The sequence below is a fragment of the Octopus sinensis genome, unplaced genomic scaffold, assembly GCF_006345805.1.
Source record: "Octopus sinensis unplaced genomic scaffold, ASM634580v1 Contig18553, whole genome shotgun sequence".
In the NCBI taxonomy this organism is placed as follows: Eukaryota; Metazoa; Mollusca; class Cephalopoda; order Octopoda; family Octopodidae; genus Octopus; species Octopus sinensis.
This window is the reverse complement of record NW_021835937.1, coordinates 1120-16183: the sequence shown is the minus strand read 5'-3', so window position 1 is coordinate 16183 and position 15064 is coordinate 1120. Positions and strand designations below refer to the sequence as shown.

Here is a 15064-nt window from a genome sequence, read left to right as displayed (position 1 = left end):
TCCTTGGCTGGATATATCTAGTGCAGACGTCACCAAACTACGGCCCGCGGGCCGGATCCGGCCCGCGACAACATTTTATCCGGCCCGCGCACTATTTCGAGATATTCAATTAATACCTTAATAATTAACTTAAATAAAAACTTTAATTAAAAAATTAAACTATTTTGCAAGATTAATTCGAAAAAAAACTTATCAGCATTAACGTTAAATTTTTCTTTGTTGCTATGTCTAATATGAAAAGAAAGGTTGACCGCGAATGCCGTGTATTCAATAAATTATGGGAATTGAAGTATTTTTTTGCGAAAGATGAATTAAAGCAGAAAGCTTATTGTTTAATATGCCACGAACATCTCTCTGTTATGAAGGACGTCAGTTTTCACACTTTTCTTGTTTTAAAAGTTTTTGTGAGGCAAACTGTAATGAGATCGACATTACTTTCCAAATTGGAATTATCAAAGAATTAAAACATCATTTTTTACATAAGTTTTCTGAACTTGACAAAATTGAAAGCGATATAATTTTGTTCGAAAATCCATTTTCTTGTAATGTTGAAAATGTTCAACATGAATTACAATTAGAAGTTATTGACTTACAATCAAATGAACAGCTCAAAGATTGTCACAGACGGACCAAACTCGCTGAGTTCTACGAATATCTCAAGGATGATGAGTTTCCGAGACTAAAGAATTTTGCGATAAAGATGATTTCTATATTTGGCACAACTTACCAATGTGAGCAAACGTTTTCGAGGATGAAATATGTTAAGTCTGCCCATCGTGCAAGATTGACTGACGGACACTTAAAATCAATTCTCATGATAGGATGCAGCAATTTAAAACCAAATATTGATGAACTTATCAAAAAAAGATCACAATTCCATAGCTCTCATTAAAATTTTTGTTTACTTTATTTTTGTTTAAATTAGTTTTTATTGTAAAAAACACACTTATGAATTTCTAGTAAAATTATAATCCTATGCACGTGCTCCGCCCCGCGTTCATTGTGTTGGGGTCAATCCGGCCCGCGAGTGCAAAAAGTTTGGTGACCCCTGATCTAGTGGAATGTTCGTTATGGTTTCTCGAGCGACCATAACCCTATTGTACTGAGACTTAGAAGGCCTTTCTGTTCAATGCGCTGTCCTACGAAGTTCAAAAATTACTCGAAGGCTAACTGGCATGGTTTCGGGTCGTATGTGGACGACTGCCTGCTTGATCTTACTATGGAAAATTGCACGGTGGAAAGAACGGCCAAGATCCTGTCCACTATCATTTTGAAAGCCGATAAATTATTTATACCTGTCGCTTCATACAAGAAGTTTAATCCAAGATTATCATCACAAATCCTGCACTTATCAAAGAACGGGATGCCCTGAAGAAAAACAAGTCCAATGACCATATTATACTATACGTTCGTTGAATATTAAAATTTCTGAACCGATCCGGACTAATAACGGACTCAAGTGGAGTCGTCTCGTTGGACGATTATGTCACAGAAATTCCTGCGCCACCTTTTGGAAAACGCTAAGAAGGATCAATTGCCTTATCGGCGAGGAGGACGGAGGAACTGAGGCCGTTGCCCACAATTCCTCGGAACCCGCTCGCAAACTTACAAACAAGATTATGAAGTACTATGTATCGATCAGCCATAAAAACTTCTCTCGCACTCCACATACTGAACGGCTCGGACCACGACCAGAATTGTATTCCACCTTCTTCACACCGGATGATGTTGACAAGGCTATTAAATCCCTACGTCCCACCCGTGCTTGTGGCCCCGACAAGATCTGTGCTGTTCACCTCAAACACCTGGGACCCCGGGCACAGACCGTACTATCAAGACTATATAACGACTCCATCAACTTACGTACGATTCTCAACTTACGTACGATTCCTAATATATGGAAAAACTCCCTAATTACGCCAATTCTAAAGCCTGGGAAACCAAAGGATGCCCCCTCTTCATATCGCCCAATCTCAATAACTTGTATCTTATCGAAAGTACTGGAAAAGCTCGTATTAACGCAAATCTCTCCTGTTCTACAACTGCCAGAATTCCAGCACGGTTTTAGACCAGACCGTTCCACAACGACCCACTTGTGTTCTGTCTCCCAGTTTATTACGGACGGCCTTAGTATCCATTGATATACAAAAGGCTTTTGATTCTGTCCCGAGGAAACTTCTAACGCGGAAGATATTTGATTCGAACTTACATCCGAACATCAAACTGTGGTTGAAAAATTTCTTAACTGGCCGACGCGGAAGGGTCCGTATTGACAATACTACTTTAAGATCAAGACTACTGCCCAATGGTGTCCCACAAGGCTCCCCTTTATCTCCCCTCCTTTTTAACCTATTTTTACATGACCTACATATTACTAATGACCCAGACATTATGTTCTTATCCTATGCGGACGACCTGATTATCGCTGCAAGAGATAAATCTCCTTCTGTGGCTGTTGCAATGGTTCAGTCACACCTTAACCGTGTATGTGATTGGCTATCTGCAAATATGTTGTGTGTGTCTGCATTTAAATCCAAATTCACCCTCTTCACTACTGATAGAAAATTCAAGAATGGACCGGAACTATTCATTGGAGACAATCCTATTCCCTCTTCGCGTACCCAGAAGATCCTTGGCGTGGTTTTCAACTCCTTAATTACGTTCTCATGTCACGTGGAGGAGGCACTAGCTAAAGGTCTTCGGAAGTGGAACGTCTTGAAAGCTCTGTTAAAGAAGAGTCCCTTCCCCCTGAAAGATTGTGTCAGCAAGGTCTACCAACAAGTGATTGCCCCGACGGTTGGGTATGCCTGCTCAGCCTGGACGTTTGCAATTGCTTGTTCGAAAGCGGAACGTTTGAACTTACTCAGAAGGCGGCCGTCTCGGGGTTACGGTTGGGTCATCAGAAGATCATTTAAGGAGAGTCCAGCTGTTGTTGGAGGAAGGGATCACCTAATTAGTTAGTTTTGACCTATCTTTCTCGGTGATCTTGGAATTAATAAATAAATGTCTAATTAAAAAAATCGGACATAACGAGGAAGGAAATACAATCAGTTCCATTTTTACACATATAAAATTAATTAATGTTCACTTTATTTTATTAATAATAAAAAAAATTGTTTGTATTAAATTAATTTTTAAAAATTTATTTTAATATAGAACTATATTTAAATATAGAATTTATTTAAATATAGAACTATCTTGTGTGGCAATTTTTACCAACGTTATAGAACCCTAAAACAATACGAATATTAATTTGATATGGCAAACCATATTCTCGACTTAACAAAATCACACATTTATTTATTAAAATGTAATTTTTCTCAAAAAATGGTACTTTAATACCTATTTTATACATATTCCAGATTACAGAGTCAATGCTCAAAATAATCGAGGAATTCGATTCCTTACAGACAAATATCAGCACCGAAAGTAATTTATTTAAATTTAAACAGAATTTGACATTATTCCCGTCATCAAGACATTTGTTGACGCCCTATCCCGCTCTGCAGAATGCTCGATCGAATTCTCCCTCCTAAACCTGAAAACGCTAAAAAAGATTTTGTATTTTCTGTCCAACTGTACATTCGAAATGACTATTTTTAGCCCAAATTGACCGATCTGTAAAGTCGAATGTCGCTTTCATCACAGTTAATTCGATTGTTGGCATCAAAAGTGTCACTGATGGGGAAAATGGGGAATTTTTAGTTGCCAATATTGTGGAGGTTGGTCACTGAAAGTTTTTTTTAAAGATTTTTGGAGCAATTTTGACTTCTAGTTTGGTTACTTGTCTGTCTTGTGGTCTCATTTGCGACTCTCTGCGGTGGTGCTTCTCGTTTTATTTCGACCTCCACCTCAACAGTTAGTATTAATTTTATTTAATTACAATATTTATTTAATACTTAACTATTTAAGAGTGGATTCGTAAAAGATTAGAAGGAATAATAACCGATTCAATTTATTTGATATTCACAAATATGCCCTCAGTTTCGATTCAACCAGACAAACCATCTGCCGAGGACACCTCTTCCTTGGACTCCCACACCACCGAGAGTATTGACGGGCTACTTAATGCCTCAGTGGATAGTCGAGTCTCCAACAAATGCACGAGGGAGATTCTGAGATTTCTCGTATCTCTGATTGACGTGGAAGACAAACACAATGACGAGATTCGAGTTGTTTTTGGTCTGGAATTGCTTTCGATTGTCCTCTCAACTCCTAATTTGTCATCCCAGACACACCTCACTCCTCTCATTCGAACAGAAATGTCGAAAAAGCTATTTATTGTATATTGGTTAACCAATGAATTAATTTAGTTGGCGGGGACTAATTCATTCAATCTGTTCAGTCGGTCTTTGATTCTGTCCTTCAACATGTTTTCAAAGTTACTGCCATTTTTGAGAATTCCATTCGAAGTAGTGTTCAAATTAATGGTCAGTTATATATTGTCAAACTGGTCGGCCGGCTGGGGAGTGGGACGTGTGTGTCTGCGGCCAATGACCTCGCCTGTGAACTGTTGTGTGGCTTCCTGAGTCAAGAAGATGTGCCCCTCCAGTTGTACGTTAACTATGATTGCCACCCCTCGTCCGCCAATGTCCTCGAACTTATAATCTCGGCCCTTTTTAAGGTGAGGGAGTAACTTATTGCAGCAAGTGTCATTTATTGGGACATCTTCCTCGAATGGTGTCTTTTCTGCCAGCTGCATGTCTTCACTCCGCAGTCTGTTGTCTCCTCTCGAACATATTTACAAACGGAACCAAATGTCCTCTCCCATGTCAGGTAGGAATGTCTAACCACGTTTTAGACACATTCCGAACGATACATCGACACGGGAACCACTGCAGTGTTCTACAAACTCCACAAAAACTCAGCCCCGTTGATATAAGTCACAAAATGGAGCACAAGAAGGTTATTTCACAAAAATATTTGCAGAGAGTGCATGAGTGTATAAAAATGTTTGGGGACAGTCCAAGCCGGTGTTTTCAACGACTTGTGGAGTTGGGGGCAGTTCCGAGCTGTGATCCCGCGGATTTGGTCTCTTTTATATCAGAATACTACGAATATATCGACATTACTGCCCTCGGAATATTCTTTGGCAAGCAGAGCAACAGAGATGTATTGACAGCTTTCTTGGAGTTGTGTTGTATGTCAATGATGATAGGTCGTATGACTTTGCTGGTCTGAGAATGGACTCTGCGATTCGGAAGTTCCTCGACGACTTTCATTTGCCAGGCGAGGCCCCGGTCATTGCGAATATTTTGGAGGTCTTCGTGAGGCGTTTTATGGTGATGGTGAGTGGATATTGGTAGAAGTGTAATGAGGGAGTGTTTGGGAGTTACGACGAGGCATTTCTCCTGGCCAATGGAATAATGGTCCTCAACGTGGACCAGCACAACAAATTACTACAAGCCACTAACAAACCAATGACATGTCACGTATTTCCTGATTGCTCATTTCCTCAGGAATTTATTGAGAGTGTCGGAGGGACTAAAAACCTGAACGAATGTACAGAAATGCTCAAACAGATATATAATTCTGTCAAGTTAGTCACCTGCTTGTAGTCTAGGATGTCTGAGATTGTAATAACTGCCACCAAGAGTGGAAGTAGTAGAGACAAATATCTCTGGAATGTATTGGTCGCTGTTATTTGTAGAAAAAACACGAAACTTGTACCAACGACAGTTATATCCAGGCTGAAGGGAGTTTGTGTGACTCTGAAATATTTCTTCTCTTCTGGAGTTCTTCTGTGGCTGCTCTATCTTACGTTTTTGATAAGGAAATAACTGCAATGTCAGTACAGGATATCCTCGAGTCCTACAAGTTAATTAAATATCATTAATTGATTAGGAAATGTGCTTCGATTGCAGTCCACTTTAACTTGATTGCCATTTTTGACTCGATCACAATCGCCTTGTTTAGAATGTCGCATCTCCTTAATGATTCTCACGTTTTTAATGGTTGACCAATTTTTTAATAGAATGGCGGGAAAACGTCTTTTGTCGAAATTTTTGCAAATAATGAGAAGGCGCAATTGGCTGGAAAAACTGCTTTTGATTTGGTGGCACAGCACGGGGATCTCATGCGTGATGGATGGAAGAATGTTTTGGAGGCTCTCCTCAGTTTATACACAGCCAGACTCCTCCCATCAACTTTGATTGAAGTTGGTCGTTGTTTATATACTCCAGGTGGACAGTCTGTTTGAAAGTGGGAAGAAGCGTTCTCTTAATAAAGTTCTCGATCTCAAAAAAACCTCAAAAAACTCTACAGGCGCACTCTCGTCTTTGTTTAACTTTTTTTCGTCAAACAACAACGAGAACACTTTGAGGGGTGAATGTCCATCATTGAGCAAGGCACAGAGCATTGTGTCCGAATGGAAGATTGAAATGATTGTGAGTAATATGAAGTCCCTACACAGCCAATCCCTTGTTGAATTTATTAAGGTTAGTCAAGAACTCCCAGACCTGTTTAGATACTGACTGATTGTATTCTCGATCCAAATTGCCTAGTGGGAGTGCACGGTTGCAGTATGTCAGAACCCTCTCTTCTTTTTTATGACATTCTTGTCCGAGTTGCAATCAATAATCGGTTTGGGTGGTTGGATTCATTAACAGAGATCGACTGTCACTGTTTTTCCAGTCAGTCAAAACATGTGTGCTTCATTTGGTTACCAGTTCTGCTTATCCGGCCTTACTGGTGGAGGAAGTCATCCACGGGTATCTCCGAATACTTACTTCCTTCATAAACCAGGAGGTGATTCCATATGAGGTAAAAGGACTATTTAATTCTGGAGGTGATGAGCTTAATGACTTGTTTCTTGTCTTTGAATTTGGACAAAATAGAGTATTCCCGGACATCTTTGCTGCTTGTGGGTTTCGTGGCCACTTTCCTGCAGAATCATTATTTACTGCTGGAGTGTTCCGACGGTCTCCCAATATGTTTTCTGGTCATTGAAGTATTCACTGCCTGTGTGGTCCTGCCTGATAATTTGATAAGTCACTGTCAGCAAAGTTTGTCCAATAATGTTGAAATTCCATTTAGAGACTCAATGTTCCGCCGGCGATGATTTGAGTCGGTGGTTTGACTATGTGAGCACTGACCGAATCCCCATCGGGGCAATACAGATGACCAAACTGTCTATCGGAGTGGATATCCTCGAGCAGCTTGTGAACGGGGGGTTTTGTGCAGAGGTGACCCACCTGGAATCATTCGTCCATTTCATAGCAGCTCTGTGTTCGGCCGTCTATCAATGTTATTTTGACAATTTGAACTAAATAGGTCACACTGAGAAGGAGAAAACGTTACAGGACGTCGAACCCTCAGTAGCCACGGAATATTTGTCAAAACTATCACTGAAAGTTGATTTGAATGTGTATTCTGCAGGTTATGGACGCGACCAGTTCTGTTTGTGTGCAGTTGGCTAGTTCAGAGAGAGTGAAGAGTTCTGACTGGTGGCGTGTTCTCCTAAGCCGTATATTCTGATGAACTACATAGAAATGGCACTATACACTCAGGACGATCGTCCTGTTATCAGATTGTACTCATTCGACTGCATTCAAAAGTCTCTTGTGCATGACCGGTTGTTCGTCATTGGCAGTCAGACGTGGAATCAGTGTTTTAGCATGGTGTGCTGTTGTGTGGCTATTTCAGATCATTTTCCCTATATTCAGTCGAATGTTGGCTCGCAGTCAGGAAGGGGAGGACGTGGTGAGGATAAGGGCTGTTTCCATGCTCTGCAAAGTATTTTTATTTTTTATATCCTCAGATTTTTATAAGAAATGTCAACTTTTTTGCGAGTTGTGACAGCTTTGGTGTTTTTTGGAAGAAAATTGTCGAATTGGTTTGTGCAATGGCAGCCTCGTCAGACAAGAACGAGTCATTGGTTAATTTGGCTTATCTATTTCTCAGAGAAATGGCATTTTAGATCAGTTTAAGACTGTTTTGATGGTTGTCAAGTCGATGAGGTTGCTCTGTCGTCAGGAATCGGGTTCCGAATTGTTGGTCGAGACTGTGGAACGACTGAGGCAACTTGCACCTGAGTTGGTGGGAGAGTTGACCGAGAAAGATGAGCCCAAGGAAGACCCTAAGGAAGAGTGTGTTCTATATCCTCCACTCCCAATTGTGTAAACAATTTAACATATATTTATGTAATAAATATTGTACTCATAATGTCCTATTTATATTGAATACAGCGGCGTTACAGCAACTCTAGTCAGTTTGAAAATGCGATAATTATCAATCCAATTTGCGCACGCTGTTGTTGTGGTGACTTTTTCTGTTTATTTGTTATTCAATTATCTGTTGTTTCTATGTAATATTTCTGATCTATCTAATCCTTTCCTATCCATCTAATCTTTCTCTGTCTATTTCTTTCTATCCATTATTCGTTCTGTTCTCATTCTTTTATTTCCTTCATCTCATCCCAATTTTAATCCCGTTTCCCCCTGCTCAATCTGCAACATGGTTAACAAAAGAAAGAAGGGCCGTCTCTGCTCATCGTGTTCTCTGTTCTTTCATCTTTCTTGTGTCTCCCTTTCCCGCCGCACTTCGGAACGTATTCCAGCTTGGGTCTGTCCCGCTTGTCTTTCCGGCACTCCATTACTTTCACCCCCATCCGCCATTGCCACTCTCGGCACTCGCTGCTCCGCAGATTCCTTTCCTTTCTCTGACCCTGTATTCGGGACCCATTCTAGCCCTTTTGTTCTCAAATCCATCAAACTCCTCCGCCGCCTCCGGCAAATCCCGTACAGAATCCCAAAAGCTGCTCGTATCCTAGCTGCTTCCTCTTTGTCCACCTCAATTAATGACGCTGGCCTCCGACGGGCAATCTTATTGGCTTAGGTTGTTCTGCTTTGCCTCTTTCGGCCTCGGCTTTCTCCCATCCAGTAACAAAACCTCCCCCTCGCTTGCTACGACCGTCAAACATGAACTGTCCTCGTACGACGGGAACTGTTTTTCTTCTGGCTGGCTCCAGGCCTATCTCGCCAATTCAGAGTCTCCCTTAATCCCCAAATCGGAATGCACCTCCGTACGATGACGACTACCTCTACAGAAAAGTTAATTGCAAACTTATGGACGGCGATGTCCGCGGTACTGTCAGGCTTGTCGCCTCGTCGAGTTCCCTTTTGTCATCGACACCCGCAGTTCTGAAATCTCTCAGAGAAAAACATCCCTCTCAGCCCCACGACTTGAGACCTCAGCCGCCTCCTGCCACTCTCTCTGTCAATCCCTTCATGGTCTCGGAAGACCTCGTACTGAAAGCCTTGAGGAATTTTTCCCCAGGAAGCAGCGGTGGAGTAGACGGCCTGAGGCCTGGTCATCTAAAAGATCTAACTTCTCACACCACCGCCGAAACTGGACGGAGGTTGCTACGCTCAATTACCAACTTGTGCAACCGTTTTATTTCCGGCTCTCTCCCTGACTTTGCACGTGGAATTTTCTTTTCCGCCAACCTTACTGCCCTTGGGAAAAAGGACAACGGCGTGAGACCCATTGCCGTTGGGAATATCTTTCGGAGGCTCTCTGCCAAACTTCTGTGCCACGCAATTGTCCCCTTTTTGTCTCAGGAGTTTTTCCCCGTCCAACTCGGGGTCGGTGTCCCAAACTGCTGCGAAGGCCGGCTGTTTCGTGAGGCCATTTATTAGCTTGGATATCTTTTTACTTTTATAAATTAACAAGTTTATTTTCCAAAAAAAGCAGGCAGACTGTTGACCATCTAGCCCCGCGGTGTGGTAGGATGCTAAACAGTGATTATCTCCGAAGACAAAACGAATGGTAAAGTATATTCATCTCCACTTGTGTCGAATGTATGGTTTAAACGAAGCAGGAAATTGAAAGGACATTCGGTTGTGTCAATAATGTCGACCCAAAATGTCGAAATCAGAGTTGACACGTCAATTATGACTGAAACGAAAGTCCAATTCAATAAACCTGATATTTTTGTTTATGACAAGAGGAAAAGAGAAATTCATTTAATCGAAGTGGGAGTTACCTCGCAAGACCGTTTAAAGCAAGTTGAAGTGGAGAAATTTAACAAATACGACCTCTTTGCAGACGAACTGTCAGTTCTCTATGAAGCAAAAGTGAAGATTATTCCAATTGTCTTGACATGGGATGGAGTTGTCTCAAAGTTCTTTAAAACTCATATGGACAAGTTATCCACTGAAGAAGGAACGAGGACATACATCCAGTCTGTTGTGCTGAAAAGGACGCTAGAGAGTATGTTTATCGAGCACAGACATGGGATTAAGGTAGACAACGAGGAGTACGCCTCTGCCGCCAATCAACTTGCAGAGCTGGCATGTCGCGAGGACACTCAGTTGAACAATTACTTTGACGCAGAAATGAAAAATGATGAGAATTTTGTTGCAAACTCTTCTTCCAAGCGAAGAAGAGAAATCACTGACGATCTGGATTCTTAAATAATTTAAGATAGAATTTACATAATTAATTCTTTAAAAAATGGTTGAACTTTGTGAAAGTTCGTAAATAATCAACACTAAAATAGCATGCTAAATACTGAATAAGACTCATAAATCTTTTTGAATAACCACAAATAATTAACTCATTCTAAAATCCGTCGATTCACATTTTAAATTCCTTGTCACCAGTACTTTTTGTGACAAATCTGGAAGCGCTCAGAAACTTCAGACTTATATATCCAGCGACGAGAAAACATTAAACCATATATGGACAAGGATGCCAGATGTGTTGGAAAAATGGTTCATCAAAATTAATGTCGCGAAGACAGTGCCGACAAAATACGCCGAGAATTAACTCAAATTGATGAAAATTGGAGATATTGTAAAAAACTGGGGTCGCTGCTTGGAGATCCTGTAGATATCATTAACAACAAATTGGCCGTCGCGGCCTTCAAAAAAATGGGAGCAGTCTGGGTTCATCGTAAACAAATCAGCACACAATTACATGTAAGACTATACGATGCCTTTGTAAAACGTACAATGCTGTAACTTGGGAAGTCTCGCAAGCCTTAATGGATAAACTAGAGTCCTTCTATTGTAAACCACTCCGTCTGTTGCTTGGCATCAACTGGTCAAAGAAAATAGCAAGCGAGCATCTATACAAAATATTTGATACAAGACTACTGAGCCTGGTGGATATCACCGAATCAAGATGCGTCAATTTGGTCAAACCCTTTGATGGATCAGATGACACCTGGCAACATAGCAATGGAGAACTATTTCTGGCGAAAACTGAACAACTCAATCCGTGAGGACCTCACTTACGTTTGCCAGAGGTGCTACCTGACCAATGTAAGACAAAAGCTGAAAACGGGTGATAATTTGGATATGCTCAGAGAAATTGCAAAGAACCGTGGATCTTGGAGGATGTTAGTTAAAAGATTTGGGGAAGAAAGAATAACCTCAAGTAAAGTACGACACAAACTGGACCTCAATTAAATAAATCACTTTTTTGCTCTTCCAAAATGCTAGTAATAATAAACTCAATTTTAAACTAAAAAGAAACATACTTACCCAGATTGAAAAAAATGTCTAACTTTTATGTGATTTCAAAGAGATTAATGAACAATATAAAAAACACCACTTTAATGATCCATATTAAATTCGCTTTTTGACGTCAAGGAGGCATGTTATGTGACATGGGCAACCTTTTACATTTCCGCAAAGTTATCTGACATAATAAGTGGAGTGATTTGTCAATCTTTTAGGCTTTTAAATTTTAAATCTCCGATATAAATGCATAATAATACACCTCATAATGCCATCTAGTGTAACTGAATGCAACATTATATTTTACGTCGCTTTGCATCGTTTTAGTCAAATATTTAAAATGCGAAAATGTTCAAGCTTTGAGTGCAACCTTTTCTTTTTCCTATTCATCAAAAATAACTCTATTTCCAAGTATGCTTGTTTCATATTTAAAATGCAAAAAATCATGATTGTGGCCATATATGTTTTTTTTGTTTGGTCCATAAAATTGCTTCTTTCTTCAAAGAGATTATTTAATTAATTCAAATCAAACTGTCAAATTTTGAAAATCACATAATTAATTATTGATTCATTGGAATTTTGTTCTTCCGATTAAATATTTTTTAACAACAGCACGTCAGCGAAGCCAGAAGCACGTAAGTACTTAAGGTTTCATTTGTGCCAATCACACAATTTTTTTCAAGAGCAAGAGAGAGGACAACAGACAAGTTAGTTATTTTAATTAATTTTAAATGTGAGACATTAAGGATTTTTTCTAGTTTTTGCTTAATTGTGTGGATTATTTATATTAATCACAAAAAGAACAAAATTTAACTAAGGCTACACTATTTAATTAAGGTTTTCACTCCATATTGTTGAAAATCGTTCTATTCTTTTTAAGAGAATTTGCTGCTAGTCCCTCGCTTTCCTCGCTCTCTATGTCTCCGCCGAGCAAAGTTGTCTTCCACATAAATATTCTTTATCTTTTAAATATTTTTAATTTTCTTGGCAGTTGGCTGGAAATTAGATTTTTGGGTTATTTAAAAGAAACTTTATTTTAATATATTTATTCTAACGCTAGCTCCAAAAAAGTTAACTGCAAAGGTTTTATTAATAAATTTGAGAATAATCACGAATAATTGATTAACAAATTCACCGACATATCGAAGTAAGAATTTTTAAATCTAAATAGACCTGCGATGTTGCTCTTCAAATCATAATCAGCATATATTGTTTTATTCACACATTTTATGACCAATTTATATAAGCACGGCATGCAGGTTTAAAAGTAAAGTCAAGAGTGTTTGCTCTCTTTTGGATTAAAAATGTGTAAAGACCATTCTCGTGGTTGACTGCCAACATTAATTTCTGATGTCTTGGAAATGTAATCTCTGGAGATCTTCAATATTGGCATGAATTTTATTCAATGTTATCAATTACATATTGAAATGGAATTTTAATTCTTGTTTTCTTTTTAAATTCTGTTTTTATTGATTTGTTTTGATCAATCTGAATTAATAGTTTTTCAAAGATTAAATACGAATATCGATTTGTCTACCAGATTTAAAATTCTCCACCAGCTTCTCCTAGGTTTTCACTTGAGAGGATATTTTAAACACTACAAAAGAGACGACATCTACTCTCCTGGGTTGGAAGAGTCAATAAACCACAAATAAGTAATCAAAAATATATAAATTAGATTATATTGACATGTTTATGAATTATTCTGATCTAATGAATGAATAATGAATCATTCAGAATAAAATATTTAATTTAATATCAATTTAAATTGCAAATTTATAATATCTACTTTAAATAAATAGATAATTCAAACTACGCTGTTGTAGTGTCATGTCCACTGATGATATACAATGTCCCATTTGCATGGACAACATCGAACTTTTTGCATACGGCGAATGCAACCACTGCCTCTGCTACACCTGTGCTGCCAGACTACGAGTCCTATGCAACGACAACGCCTGTCCAGTCTGTCGTAACCAGAATGACAAGGTTTACATTAATCCAACTCACATAAGCTAATAATCAAAAACGAATGGACAGAATTCAGCACAGTGGATACCTCAAAATATATAAATATCAAAGAATCTTCTATATATGCAGAGGACGAGGACGCGTACTACGACTTGTGCGACCTGATCGACCACATGTGCGAGTTCTGTCAACACAGGGCTCGATTTCGGTTCTTTTCCAACTACGTTGTGCACATGGAGAAGTGCCATGGTCTCTATTACTGTGACCTGTGCACTGATAACTGCAAAGTTTGGTTTTTGTGTGTATTTAAGCTCTTTACGCACGAGAGGAGGAACTATACTCGGCAGGATTTGGCCAGACACCGGAGTGAGGGCTACGACTGTGCTGAACAGAATATTCCTCTGCATCCGTCGTGCAAAATATGCCACAAGCGCTTTTTTGACTCAAATGCTCTTTATTCGCATCAAAAATTGGATCACCACTACTGCCCACTATGTCCAGAAACATTTGTTTTTTTCAGGTTATTAATTTAAATAATTTACAATTTAAATAATTCAATTATAATATATGTATATTAATTAAATATAGAGATTTGCCTGATTTGGATAACCATTTGGATTCCACTCATTTCGTGTGCCGGATTGATATGTGCTACTACCAGAGACCTTTGAATGCCTTTAGCACTGAAGTGGAGCTGAATCTTCACATTGCATCACAGCACTGCTCAGGGGACTGCACACGAAACTACGTCGACTTCATCACAACCCCACCAAATCCTAATTCTGGGGAAAACACAGAAGATCTTAGCGAATTTGCGTTTTTCTCAGAGCTGAGGGTCGATCCCCTGACTGTGTCTCGAAGGAATATGCCGCGTGGGTTTTGGGCTTCCCGACTTGGCAGAATCCCCAAGAAGAATATTTATTCGAATGTTTTCGGCCCAACTCCCCCTCCTCCCCGTCCACGTGTCTCCGCAAATACACCGTCAACGGAAGAAGACGAGAAGGCTCAGTGGCCAGAAGTGATTAAACCAAAACCTGCCAAAGGTGTGTGGGGAAAGCAGCGGACTAATGGGGAAAAGAAGGAGGAAAAGGAGACTGACAGTAATGTTCGGTCTGTTCTTGGTCTTGATGACGCACCTGCTGAGAGTAGGCCCAGGACGGTGTGGAACCGTGAGGGATACACTGGACCCAAAATATATCCAAAATCTGTTACACCGTGGACCCGAAAACCTAAAAATTGATTTGATCTTAATTTAATCTCACTTCAAGCTTTCTTTGTCTCAGAATATTTGGCTTGTATTATTAGAATCACTTGTCTTTAAAGCATTTGGACGCCTAAAATGCCTCTTTCAGACACATTATAAAAATGTATTAAAACTACGGAGGAAATTAAACTTACTTCTATTCAATATCTACATTGCCAACATCCCAAGACCAGTCGATTCCAGTAGTCATTTTATGACCTACGCGGACAACATATCAATAACGGATACTTCGTAGAGAAAAGACATCTCGTGGACGAAATTGAAAGAGTACGTGTCAAGAGTGGGAGAGTGGTATCAAACGTATTGACACCCACAAAAGAAAAGTGCATCGCCACTTGGATTGTGAAATAGGAAGAAAAACGAA

General features: G+C 39.6%; 2 protein-coding genes across 2 annotated transcripts; both read left to right on the top strand.

The window, feature by feature from the left end:
• Window positions 1-337: 337 nt before the first annotated feature.
• On the top strand, window positions 338-892 carry LOC115231462 (general transcription factor II-I repeat domain-containing protein 2B-like). The gene has a single exon (XM_029801481.1). It carries the CDS (start codon window positions 338-340, stop codon window positions 890-892), a length of 555 nt encoding a protein of 184 aa, XP_029657341.1.
• A 12597-nt stretch (window positions 893-13489) lies between these two features.
• Window positions 13490-14676, top strand: LOC115231461 (E3 ubiquitin-protein ligase ZNF598-like). The gene is made up of 2 exons (XM_029801480.2): window positions 13490-13956; window positions 14025-14676. The coding sequence occupies exons 1-2, from the start codon at window positions 13610-13612 to the stop codon at window positions 14674-14676; spliced, it is 999 nt and encodes a 332-aa protein (XP_029657340.2). The 5' UTR covers window positions 13490-13609.
• The last annotated feature ends 388 nt before the right edge of the window (window positions 14677-15064 follow it).